The sequence below is a fragment of the Podarcis raffonei genome, chromosome 1 (genome assembly GCF_027172205.1).
Source record: "Podarcis raffonei isolate rPodRaf1 chromosome 1, rPodRaf1.pri, whole genome shotgun sequence".
Lineage (NCBI taxonomy): Eukaryota > Metazoa > Chordata > Lepidosauria > Squamata > Lacertidae > Podarcis > Podarcis raffonei.
This window is the reverse complement of record NC_070602.1, coordinates 92,778,527-92,791,427: the sequence shown is the minus strand read 5'-3', so window position 1 is coordinate 92,791,427 and position 12,901 is coordinate 92,778,527. Positions and strand designations below refer to the sequence as shown.

The 12,901-nt window shown below is 41.4% G+C and overlaps 2 protein-coding genes across 3 annotated transcripts in view; one reads left to right on the top strand and one right to left on the bottom strand.

Moving 5' to 3' along the window:
* The window catches only part of ITGB5 (integrin subunit beta 5), a 74,199-nt gene that overhangs the window by 30,021 nt on the left and 31,277 nt on the right, over window positions 1-12,901 (top strand). For both annotated transcript variants that reach the window (XR_008332324.1, XM_053404347.1), the window contains exons 5-9: window positions 1,545-1,713; window positions 3,808-3,969; window positions 6,358-6,453; window positions 7,534-7,623; window positions 10,810-10,944. Coding sequence is in view for 1 of the 2 variants with exons in the window: in XM_053404347.1 (XP_053260322.1) it covers window positions 1,545-1,713; window positions 3,808-3,969; window positions 6,358-6,453; window positions 7,534-7,623; window positions 10,810-10,944 (652 nt within the window). In the remaining variant the exon portion in view is untranslated. The remainder of the gene's footprint in view (window positions 1-1,544; window positions 1,714-3,807; window positions 3,970-6,357; window positions 6,454-7,533; window positions 7,624-10,809; window positions 10,945-12,901) is intronic.
* UMPS (uridine monophosphate synthetase) overlaps window positions 674-12,901 on the bottom strand; it is a 54,174-nt gene continuing 41,946 nt past the window's right edge. Inside the window, exon 7 of the transcript XR_008332328.1 lies at window positions 674-893. The gene's annotated coding sequence lies outside the window, so the exon portion shown is untranslated. The remainder of the gene's footprint in view (window positions 894-12,901) is intronic.

Below are 12,901 nucleotides of genomic sequence, written 5' to 3'. Positions count from 1 at the left end.
GATCTGAAATCTGGTTGGCAGATGATTTGGCAGTGACCTGAAACCAGGGGTTACTTTCAGTGCAGATGTAATGTTAAAATTATGATTAAGACTGGTAAGAGAAGGGGAGAAGAGGGTATGCTTATTTGGTTGGAGGGTGGTTTCTGCTTGCAAACCACAGTCCCATCTGCAGTATACGTTTAAAGCAGTATCATACTACTTTAAACATTCATGGCTTCCCTCAAAGAATTCTGGGCTGTAGCTTGCTAAGGGTGCTGTGACTTGTTAGGAGACACCTCTACACCCTTCCCAGAGCTCTATTTTTCAGACTGGTTTAATACAACCCCTGGTATGTAGCATATATGACGAGAATAAAGAGAAGAGAACAAGCATATTGAGGTTCTGTGTTATTTATGATGGCCAATTTGCCAAAGCCTCCACCCCAACTTAACATTGACATAAGATCTCTGCTAAGCTTCAAATCACAGAGTATTAGCTAACTGAACTAGAAGCTGCTAAGCTTCTAGGGACTCCTGTTCATGCTCATAAGAGAAAGTAGCATGATTAAAATGAAATTATTCTCCTGAAACCATAGAACTAGTGAAAGCAAAGCAAATAAGTCCTTTTCAAATGGGATAGTTGTTTTTCAGTTTCTGAAGTGGTATGTACTAGAGTGCTTCACTCTAGTACATACCATGCGGAGAAATGAGCTTGTCAGTTCAACCACATGAGTACATAAAGCAGTCATGTAAATACAAGACAGAGTGACAGAGACTGAAAACAGAGAATTTTCCAGCATTCCTTCCATCTGTGCCTCAGCTTTCAGCAGCAGCAGCAGCCGTTGTTCATCATGGCCAGCTCAGGCCCCTCTTCTTCCCTGGTGGGCTTCTCACATTGCCGAGGTGATAGTGACACTATGACAAGGAGGGGGGAAATAAAAAATTTTAAAAATCTGTAGGGTTCTTTTGCACACACATTACGAGCACCTGATATAGCCCTAATGGAATTGCAGGCCAGTTTCTCTCCTATTCCTTTAAACTACATGCACTCAAATATTTATGTATCTATTACAATTCATTTCCCATCTTTCGGGAAATATTTCCAAGGTTGCTTCCAATTAAATTTATTTATTTTAAAAATACAATAAACATTGTTTAACTACTTGAAAAGTCATCAGGATCCTCCCCACAGGGCAACTGATGGAATATTGCCCTCTTGGTTGGAAGGGACAGTCCAACTGGAGCAGGTCTAAGGCTTGCCTGCTTCTTTCCTGGTTCATGCCAAAATCTCAATCCTGAACAACAGCCAGTACCAAGTTTACTCGGAAAGAAGTCTCTATAGAGACTCTTGTCTGGGGCATATTCAGTTTCAAAATTCAGTTTCTCATTTCCAGTGTCACTGTATTGTACATTATTCAGAATGTGAGTAATTTTTCAAGCCAGAAAGTTGCTCTGAATTTGCATTCTTGAGCAGCTTTAGTAGGTATGAAGTGCGACACAAATTCTGGTGTTATTATCTTACTGTGCAGACAAATGACTCACAGTGATGTTTCATTTCTTTTCTAGTTACAAGTTATTTCCCAGTTGCGTCCCATCCTTTGGATTTCGCCACCTTTTGTCCCTCACGGATAAAGTTGACCGGTTTAATGAAGAGGTTCAGAAACAGAAGGTTTCCCGCAATAGGGATGCCCCAGAAGGTGGCTTTGACGCAATCTTGCAGGCTGCTGTGTGTGAGGTGAGTAACTTCTGGCAGATTGTGAATGGTTGACTATACAGGGGTACCTTGGTTTACAACCACAATCCGTTCCGGAGGTCTGGTTGTAAACCAAAACAGGTTGTAACCCAAGGCACGCTTTTGCCAATGGGGCCTCCCCCCCCCCGGGGTTGTAATCTTTTTTAAAAAAGGGACATGCACTTCCAGGTTTGATGTGGTTGTAATCCAAAACGGTTACAAACCAAGGTACTACTGTATCTGCCATTCCTTGTAGCCTGTAGGGATTGCAGGTATTGGAGATGGGAAGTTAATTGATTGTGTGTGGGGAGAACATACTTTAAAAAATGGCACTAATAAATGAATTCTCAGAATATCTTTGTGTGCCATGTGGAATTTGTGCTTTTTAGGTTAGCTGGGGAAATTATACATCTCTATAGTGAGATTTGTGACTTGGGACTTGTGCATCTCACCACAGTGTGTATGTGCTAGTTTGCCCTTTCGAAGCACAAAAAGAAAGGGTCTGGCACGTTTGTGTGTGTCTCCATCTGAAGAAAAATTGCAGTGCCATTGTTACTTGTCCCTTAGGTTGGCAGTTGCATCAGTGGCATTCCTTGCCAGTAGATCCTAAATATGCCTCTTGTTTATGAACAATGACTGCATTTGACACTGGGATTTGGGTGCAGCATTTGTAGTAAAATACTTTTCTTGTCCTTTTTGCCTTTGTATATTAGCAAGGTATATGGCATGACTGCCTATTTTAAGAATCTGTTGATACTATTTTTGGATAGGTTGCATCTATCTGACAGAGCTTCAGTTTCTGCTGCTTGTTTTCCTTTTATATATATATATATATATATATAAAACCCATAGCTTCTGTGCGGATCAAAACACAGCCTGCTTCTTAAATGTGCAGGCACAGTTGCCTCTCGTCAGCTGCCTTGGCAAAAGTTCCACTCTTGGCAGAAAGACAATTTTTATTCAAACTGCTGTCAGCATAATAAAAGGATAATATGTTTGTCACTTCCCTGGAGGGGGAGTTATTTCCTGTGTTCAGCAGGGAACACTAAAGACAGCATTGGTTTTTTTACACCTGCTGCTGCTAATAATGTCTCATGGCTTTTTAAATTTTATTTCTTCACACCTTTTTTCGCTGTTCTGAAAATTGAGCTGCTTTCCTAAGTTTTGGGAGCAAATATAAAATGCATGCCACTTTTTATGATTCTAGAGTTGGGAACTATAATAGAATATCTCCCCCCCCCCCCCGGAGGAACGATTGCATGATTAGTGAACTCTTACAGGACTTGAGGTCAGCAAATCTGATTTTCCAAGTTGACCAAGTCTGTGTTGACCTCAAAGGGGGCACAACTTCCCTAAACTAATATATCCAAGGGAAAATGCAGTTAGTTGCTGCAGTGCATACATGGCATCTTATATTTTGCTTTGGCCTGCCCTTTGCAGCCTTTGATCTTTTGGATATTTCCTTCAAATAAGCAGGTCTCACAGGCTACTGGGGTATTGTACCTGTTTCACAGCCGATGTGGCATCTTGCTGGACCTGGAGGTCATGCTGTCAACTACTGGCTGCGACATGTATGTTGACCACTGGAAACATCATTGTGCTTGAATAGCTAGAACAACCATTTGCCCGTTTTAGGCAGGAGTCAGTTGTTTAAGAGGGTTTCCTATCAAAAGGATGATGCCTAATTCCACTGAGATGAATATTTGGAGGAATGGGTTTCCATATCTTCCTACCAGTGGCAGGAAGAGCATATTTTAATTGCTGCAGATAATGTCATGCACAGATTATGCTGTGCATTCCAAGTTACTCACCAGGGACTGAATTTGCACATTTTTACTTACAATTCTGCTTCGTTTATTACAGTACATGCATTAGAATTTCTGGTTACAGAATTTGAAGGTTATGGTTATAATTCTGCTCTGTTTTTATTGTTTTCCTGTGGCTTTGTTTCTGTTTATCTCTTTTACAAAATAGTTTTATCTGTGTTATCGATTATACTTAAGCAATGCCTATCTCCTGATGCAATGCAGAAAGAAACTGTCTGTTGGCATGAGCAAAGGCTGACGGGTTTCTTCTTTTGCCTTGACTTCAATGTAGAAGGAGATTGGATGGCGGAAGGAGGCTTCTCACTTGTTGGTGTTCACTACGGATGATGTCCCACACATAGCACTGGATGGGAAGCTGGGTGGATTGGTGCAGCCACATGATGGGCAGTGTCACCTGAATGAGGCCAACGAATACACCGCTTCCAATCAACTGGTGAGAATGCATAGCAATGAAATGGATGTGTAAAATGTCTAGTTATCATTCTGAGGGTCTCTTGAATGCCACAATTTGACTTCACATTTGGATGATTAGACAGTTTTAAAAACACATTCGCTTGTGTCTCCAGAGCCCTGCATGAGGCAAAATAGTGTATATAAAAGCTGCTGCATGTAGTCCCTTGCTTCATTCCAACTCTTTCCTCAATGTTTTGTGAGGTAAACAGCTGCTCCTTATCAGTGTTCTGTATCACTGATCCTTGTTGCATTTCATTTCAGGATGGAACAACTTGTTACCCCCAAACCCTTAACTACTGTTTAAAGACGGTGGCTATGTGAATGTCTCACAACTTACTGTGTCTCAGTGCAACTTGTTGTGTCTCCATTATGCTTTCAGCAGCCGTCATGTGTTTCAGCTTCTGTGTGCCCCTTACTAGCTAAGTCCTGTCCTTCCATTTATTTGTCTCGGTACATAAATAAAATATTGGTAAGCAAAGGACAAGGTAAACCTTGATTTGACACTTTGAATTCAGTAGAGAGGTCTGCAGATAGCTATTTTCCTTCTTTAGCTTCTCTGGATGAAGAGCCGCTTTGTTCTTGCATAGCTGTTGGGTTGTTTTTCTGCAGGCCAGGCAAATTGCAAATCCTAATTATTATTGTGCCCTTTAATGAGCATGTAATGTTCCCCTCCCTCCATGTTGAAAGTGTTCCTAACTCGCTGTCTTTTGACAATGGGCTTGAATCCTTCCGCAGGACATTTCTTTGTTTTCCTGAGTAAACAAAGTCAGTAAATGTACATATTCATTGGCCATTTCTGTAATTTGTGTACTAGCCTAGAAATCACATGAAAATCTATTCTGCCACCACAGTATTGGAAGAATGTCAGTGTGGTTCACAATGGAAGGCCTGTAAAATGGGAACATTACTGGCTGATCCACACAGGACGGGCTGGAAGTAGTGAAAAGTTTGGCACGTCTAATTTCCATTGAAATGGATAGTACTAATGTGCATAGATAAATGCTTAAAGCTGCAATCCTAAACTCCCAGGTGAATGAGCTTCATGGAATACATGTCTTGTTAATTTCTGTGGGATTCAGATGGCACTAAAGATTAGGTATTCAGAATTGTCTGTACAGATTATTCAGCGTCTTGCCTATAATTTTATATGTAACAAGAAGTGGAGGGTATAAACAGTATTCTTAATAGCGCATTCATACTAAGCTTTGCTCTGAGCTGGAGGTAATTGATGCATGGCCTAAACAGAGTGGATTGCTATTGTCAGAACTCTCTTCTTTGCGCCAAACGTGTGACATGAGAGAGGTTTTCCTCCACTTGTTTATATTGGAGCAAGATGCTGCCTTCTCCTGCTGTTACTTCACTGCCATTTGTATGGGTAATGGGGGGGGGGTGCTGCTGGAAGGGAGAGCTCCATTGGTTTACATATTCTTTTGAAATTGCAGAGAATAGTCTGAGAATACATAATGTGGGTACATGGTTACAATCAGGTCTTAGCCTGGCTGGGTGGGTGGCCATGATGGCTCAGTGCAAGCTATGCAGTACTTCCTGAGAAGAGGTTTTGGGATGTAATGAAAAAGGGTAAAGAGAACGGCTGACCCCATAATTGGTGGGGAATTGGGCAGCATGGCTATTAATTCGTTGCTTGGCTGACTTAATGCGACTAATTTTCTTGGAACCTAGATAAGTGATGAAGTGTCCACTATACCATATAGGCCTTCCTGGGTATTAAGCTCTACAGGGGAGGCCTTCTTGGTAGTGGCTCCCTGATTATGAAATTCGTCACCCCACTGATTCTTTTGAGTTTTTAGTGCCAGCGGAAGGCACATTTCTTCATGTATGCCATTGTGTGGGTGGGTTGAGTTGTAACCTTTCAAGTTTTAACTAACTTGCCCTGCTCTTGTTTTTGTCTTGTTTTACTGTAATAAAAGCACTTGAATTTTATTGCTGCCTATTTTGGGTAATTGCCCTGGCAATTCTCTGTAATTTACCTCTATAACAACAACCCTGTGAATTGGCCTGGTTTTCACGTGATCATAGTGAGTGCACTTAAATGATGGCAAACCAGAAATACAGCTTTAGTTTGGACGGGCCACAGAGTTCCGTTCCTTGACACACGGATGCCGTAATATGAAATAGGTCTTAAAGTAAATCCACGGTGTGGAAATCTCTTATTTGCAGATGTGTGTGCTTAGCTATAATTGTATACGCTTGGAGTCTTTTAAAGCACAATTTTATGCATATCTACTCAGAAGGAAGCCCTGTTAACTTCAATGAAACTTACTCGCAGGCAAATAGGATTAAAGTTGCAAAGCAGTTATAATTCATTTTCTTTGTCTTCACTGGTCTCTCTTTCTTTATCTTTTTCTAGGATTATCCTTCTCTTGCTCTTCTTGCAGAGAAACTAGCTGAGAACAATATACACCTAATTTTTGCAGTGACGAAAAGTCACTATGTTCTTTATAAGGTAAGTGTTAGGCACAAAGAGGAAGGAACTGATTTCCTGTTTGAAACCTGCTGGAAAGTGAAGGGGGAAGTCAGTAGAGTCAGAGTGGGCCTTGAAAGTCACCCTACTCCATGGGTGGATAATCTTTTATGAGGGTTGCATTGCCCCATTGTAGCTCCTCCAGGGGTTTCATGCCAAGGTGGATGTGGGCCACACTCTCATGCATGCACACACAAATAAACACATGCAGGAATATGGCATATTTTCACACATGCAGGCACACTGGGAGCTCTCAATTGCAGATTTGGCCACTGTTTTTGGAATTTCCCCATCCTTGCCCCAATCTTGAGAAGCTTGAAAGGACTCTTTCAGGTCCGATTAAGATTGCAAGGCGGCAGTTTTGTCACTGGAGTTCTGGGGTGAGAGGAGTGTTAAGACGTCTAGTACTTCGGAGGAAGGAAGAGCTGCTTGGAATTAAAAAGCACTTGAGAATGTGCTTATGATCTGGCTTTAAGCCCTGGGAGTTTTGCCTCTGTGCAAATCAGGCTGCAATCCTAACCGTGTCTACTCGGAGGTACGTCCTGTTGGCATTCAGTAGGGCTTACTTCCAAGTAAGTGGGGTTAGGGTTGCAGCCCCAAGCAGCTCTGCAGTGCGCCCTCCTCCCAATTTCATTCTTCAGTTAATTTCAGAATGGCGCTTCAGTGAAAAGCAGCTAAGCTTCTTAAAGTGAATAGATCAACATTGGTGATCATGAAGGCACCAAAAATAGCTATGAGATTTAATCCTTATTTTGGGAACGTTGCCAACAGTAGTGTATTCAGCCCAGCCTGCCGTTACTTAAATCTTACTACTTAAAAGTCAATTATGTCTCTGCCCTGTTCAGAGGCTCAAAGCACCTTGTGTCTCAACAAAATTTCCCATTCTCCTCCGTCTAATTAATGTTAGTGAACAGAAGTCTCCAAGGACCAATGTTTTTCCCATTTAAAAAATTGTGGCTTTTTAATTATATTGATGAAACTTATGAGAGGATATAATTTCCTTTGCTTTTAAATAACTTGTTTCTCTTGTGTACTTCCCCCCCCCTCTCTCTCTTTAAAAAGAACCTTACTGCCCTCATTCCTGGAACGACAGTAGAGATTTTAAATCAAGACTCTACAAATATTATCCAGCTTATAGTCAAGGCCTACAATGTGAGTTTTTCACTTTTGGTGTTTAGATGTCATCAATTTCGTCTGTATGTTTTAATTATTTAGAATACTTACATCCCTGTCTGTGGCCCCAAGAGGCTCTCAAAGTGGTTTACAAAGGAGTCTCAAAATAAAAGATGCATTCAAGTGTGGTATTGGGGAGCAGACATAACATTGTGCCACTCTGCAAGCATATCATGAAAGGAGGTGTGTGCAGATGATGCCACCTAGCTGGTAAGAAAATTGAACTTGTGTCCTGCACTGTAAATCTATGGATTTCCTTAAATTTACTACTACAGTCCATTTCTCTTCAGATTGTCAGTCTAGTTGTTTCTTCTTGCTTCACACATCCTCCACCATCATTGTTGACCAGCCATCCCCTGCCCTGGTAACTGTGACATTTGAATTTCTCTATTGAACCACAGAAGAGCCAGTCTAGTGCAGTGGTTAGAGTGTTGGACTAGGACCTAGGAGACTGGAGTTCAAATCCTCACTAGCCCAGGCTTGCCATATGTCAGGAAAATTCCTGACATGTCCTGGTTTTCGGGTGTGAAAATGGCGTTGGAGGAATTTTGCCGAATCGGTCAAATGTCATGGGAAGCCTGGATGCATGGCAATATGATGAAAAAAGCTCCAAAAGCTTAAAATCACTTTGAGGTAGGATAGAAATGCAGTAAAAAAAATAATGAACAGATATTTGTCTGCTTACACAAATTACCCACTTCAAATTATTTCTCTTGCTCTTTGGCGGAGATTGTGAGGTCGGATCTTCTCATACTGTATGTAAGTGATTTTGTACATAGGTGCTGTATAAGAACATAAAATTATTTTGCTTTGATGGATTGAAGCCAGAATAGGAGCTCTAACGGTTTCATCTCTTGGCTTGAATTCCTGTTATCCGATTTCTCATTGTTAATCCTGTTTCTTGACTGTTTTCTCTATAATGTTTCAACGCAGAGAAGTGCTGTTCCAGAGTGTTTATTACTTCCTTTTGATTACTTCCCTTTCCCTCATGAGTGCCAGAAAAGCACTTTTAGTCTCTTCCCATGGAGCAGTGCTTAGAGGTTAAGCTCGGCTGCATGGATGCCTATTAGAAGTCAAAGCTGCATTATGCAACGTCCATGTTGTCCGCCGATTGGCTCTTTGGGACTATAAAAGAGGCTGCTGGGAGAAAGGAAATTGGCCACTCATGAGCATGTAGCTACTTGTTAATATTTTTGTGGCCCCCTTTTTCCTGTATTTGACATAGATAGACCCTGCCCTGATAAGAAAGGTAGATTTATGCTGAATAATAAAGGCAGCAGCACATTCAACCTAGTAATACCGGTTCTGACTGGCAGCATCTTTTTGTTTTAAAGATCACAGGAGGAAAAGGAGATGGCATGTATGAGGGATGCCCATTTCCTCCGTTTGTTTTGATTGTGTGGGAGGCTGATGAGGATAGTTGGCATGTGGGCAGCAGATGATTTGTTGCTGTGTATGCCACGAGAATTTTGGAATTATTTAGAGTTTAAGAATTTCTTGTTGGAAGCCGCCCAGAGTGGCTGCGGAAACCTAGCCAGATGGGTGTGGTGTAAGTAATTATTATTATTATTATTAGTAGTAGTAGTAGTAGTAGTAATAATAATAACTAATTAGACTCCAGTTTCGTTGGTATTTTAATGTATTAAGACAGCCATAGCCAACCTGGTGCCCTGTAGAAGCTGTTGGCAAGGGCTGATGAGAGCTGGGAGTCCAATTATATCCTGAGAGCAGCATGCTGGGTCTATTGAAAAACAAGCCATGTTAACATTGGAGAATTCAACAGAGATGCATTTTTTAAAACACACACACACACACACACACACACACACACAAAAAAAAAAACAACAACAACAACACAGAGACTTTCTGCTACTCTGCTTTTGATTTGGAAATACTTGATATCCTGTTTATCTCATTGTAAAAGACACCAGACTATGACAGTGAATCTTTATAGCTATTTAGAATGCTTATAAACAAAGACCCTGAAGGGAGGAGTGGGGGACCATAAAAGGTTTGAACTTATTTTTACAGCAATGGTAATGAGCGAAGGATAAACAACCAGTCACCATTATAGTTACGTGTGCCCAACTCATTGTTTCCTTCCTTGGAAAGCCAGTACAGTACTGCCCACTTGCTAACACTGGAATACTGATGAAGAGGAACTAGGCAGTGATTGAAGCATCACAGAGAAGGAGTGCAGGCAAAAGGGCAAGTGGTGGAGAAGCAACTCTGGGCTTGGCAGTAGGACAATTATATTCCGTGAAGTTTCTTGGTTGGAGAGGGGATGTAGGGGATTTAGTCAGCTCAAACATCACTGCAGGTGAAGAGGTTTGGAAGAATCCTTAGAACAGATTTAGGAAGTGCAGTGATTGTTATAATATCCCAAGCCACCAGACCCCTCAACAACTTTGAGACGTACATTAGACAAAATTGCAATACTACTAAAAGAGGCATTTTTCCTCTTCATAATGTTTATTTATTATATATATATATATATATATATATATATATATACACACACACACACACACACCTCCCTTCATCCTCAAATACACAAGCAGTAAAATCCCAGGGCCTTTAAATTCAAATACAAGATGATTCTTGGAGCGCTCTGTGGAATGAACCTCCATTCCTCTCAGTCTCAGCTGGAATGAAAGAAAATGCCAGCACATTACTCTGTTGGTAGTGTCTTACTTCATATGCTGTTCATAAAATAAATCACTCAAGTTCATCTCTCTCTGTGCTGGAGAAACTGTGGAAAGCAAGGCACTTCCTTTCATATGTGGTGGTTATGCCCAATTATTTCCACAATATTGGGATTGGTCTTCCAGGAAAGAGGCAAGATTATTTCTCAGCCAGTAACTCTGGATTCTTTAGTAGCACTTCTGTTTACTGTATCTGTGATTCACAACCTAAACATGTTTCTTAATAGCTAGGAACTGGAACCTTCCCTGGCATCAAGAACTATGGAATGTGGCACTGATGAAGAAGGGAGGTGCTCCTTATTGTTACTATGGATGCAACCTTAGATCACTGTGTTGTTTCATATAATTTGATGTGCCCATTAGTGCATAGTTTGTTCCCACAAATGTCTTAAGAATTGAAATGATGTATGTTCTTTTAAAAAAATTTAACTGATGGGACTCTGTTTCTTTTCGTTTCTAGAGTATCCGATCTAAAGTAGAGCTAACTGTCTGGGATAACCCTGAGGACCTCAACCTGGCTTTCACAGCCACGTGTCAGGATGGCTTGTCATACCCTGGAGTCAGGAAGTGTGCAGATCTTCAGATAGGAGACACGGTGAGTTTGTTTATCCAGTGGACAGGATAGGAAATAATTGTGGTAGAATTGCATATGGGCCATCAGGCTCCCATGAAAGGGATAATTGAGGCAGTTCAATAATAGGAGTTCCCTCCTCTCAGAGGTGCCTGTGACCTCTGCACCATGAATTTATAAAAACCCACCTTCTTCAAACGGCCTCTTTGTAAAAAAATTCCCTCCACCTAGGGAGCTACGTTGCAGAATATAGCTGTTGTTAGTTGTTATATTGTTCTGCTATTCTGCTTTGATAACTTAATGTTGCTGCCCTTGTCAGTTTTAGATGGCTGTAAGATTGTTCGTTGTTATGTTTTTGATATTCTGAGCTGCCTTGGGTGGGCTGTGCCCTCAACAGTGGCACATAAATTCAGTTTTTATTAGTTTAGAGATAGGAGTTTAAGGGGATTGCTTCCAGATCTGATATTGAAAAAGAGAGACCAAATTCTGCCAGTGAATTCTGTTTGAGGACTGCTTTGAAACTGGAAGGCCACAACGTGTTGGGCTTGAGGGAAGCAGCTTTCCATTCCATACATTATGTAATCTATCTTGAAAATGGTAAAAGCATTTTAATGTGTTATTCTCATTTTGAACTTCTTCATCAGCTGGCCTACTACTTTCCCTTGCATTGCTCACATGGTAGCAGCACATTCCTGTGCATGCCTTATCCCCCATTTACCTTGGAGCAACTTTGCAATCTTAGATCAGTGAGCACTAATCTGTACTTGGCTAGTCGTGAGTTTATATTGTCGGGGCATGCTCACAACCCCTTGCATTTGTGCTTGGAGAGAGCTGGGGAAGCAGATTCCTTCTCTTGACAGGCAGAAGTCAGAAAGCAGCATTTGCAAACAATCGCCTTCTTTGCTTCCAGTGCTCATTCCTCAGCTGTTACTATAATCGCCTTCCCACGTGGCCCCAGCCTGTGGATTTTATGCACAGTATAATGTTGATGCAAGCTGTGGTTTTGCTTACATCCAGCGCAGTGTGTCAAATATTCAGTGTGAACTGGGGCCTATGTGCATTAACACTTAAGTGAGAAGGACCAAGGAATAATTATCTTCGGATGATCAGAACACAGGAAGTCACCAAATTTGTTTAATTTGGAAATGTATAATTGGCTTTTTAAATTGTATTATGATCTGGTATGGTTTGACATTGTAATAATGTGGCACATATTGGAGTGTTATTAATGAAAAAAATAAGGAAAAATGTTTTATAAAACCAAAAAACCACTTATGTGAGAAGGCCTTGAATTGGACCCCTCTTCCCTGCTGCCGTGCAAAGAGAAAGTGCAGATGGGTGACATGAACAAGGCCTATTTGCATAGGCATTTTCAATATGTGCCACCGTTATCCAACAGAAATGAATATATCAAACCACACATTGGGAGAAGGCACTGTACACCAGGCTTCCTCAACCTCGGCCCTCCAGATGTTTTTGGCCTACAACTCCCATGATCCCTAGCTAGCAGGACCAGTGGTCAGGGATGATGGGAATTGTAGTCTCAAAACATCTGGAGGGCCAAGGTTGAGGACGCCTGCTGTAGATGCTTCATGCTTGTTCCCATGAAGAAGACAGAATCTGGGTATTGTGAGTTCTGATCTGCTCTGATCACAGGATTGGGAAACTTCTATGGTCCGTGTAATCCTGGGGCTCCTCCCAGCAAACCTTTTAAGCTCTGACTCTTTGATCTGTTTTCCTTTGTGAAGGAGGAGAGCTACTCCTTCCTTCATACCCCTGCAAGTCTCTAGATCAGGCTTTCCTATGCTTTTTCTGAATCGAGGACAGCACTGTTGGGGTTACTAATAGTGAAACTTGCTGCAGTGTCCCATCTGCACATTGCCATCTGGCACAGCAGAGCAGAGCAGGCTGGGATTTCAATAAAACGGAGAATTCTCAGTGACCCTTTGAAAGAGCCAAGAGATTGCCCCCTCCCCACTGT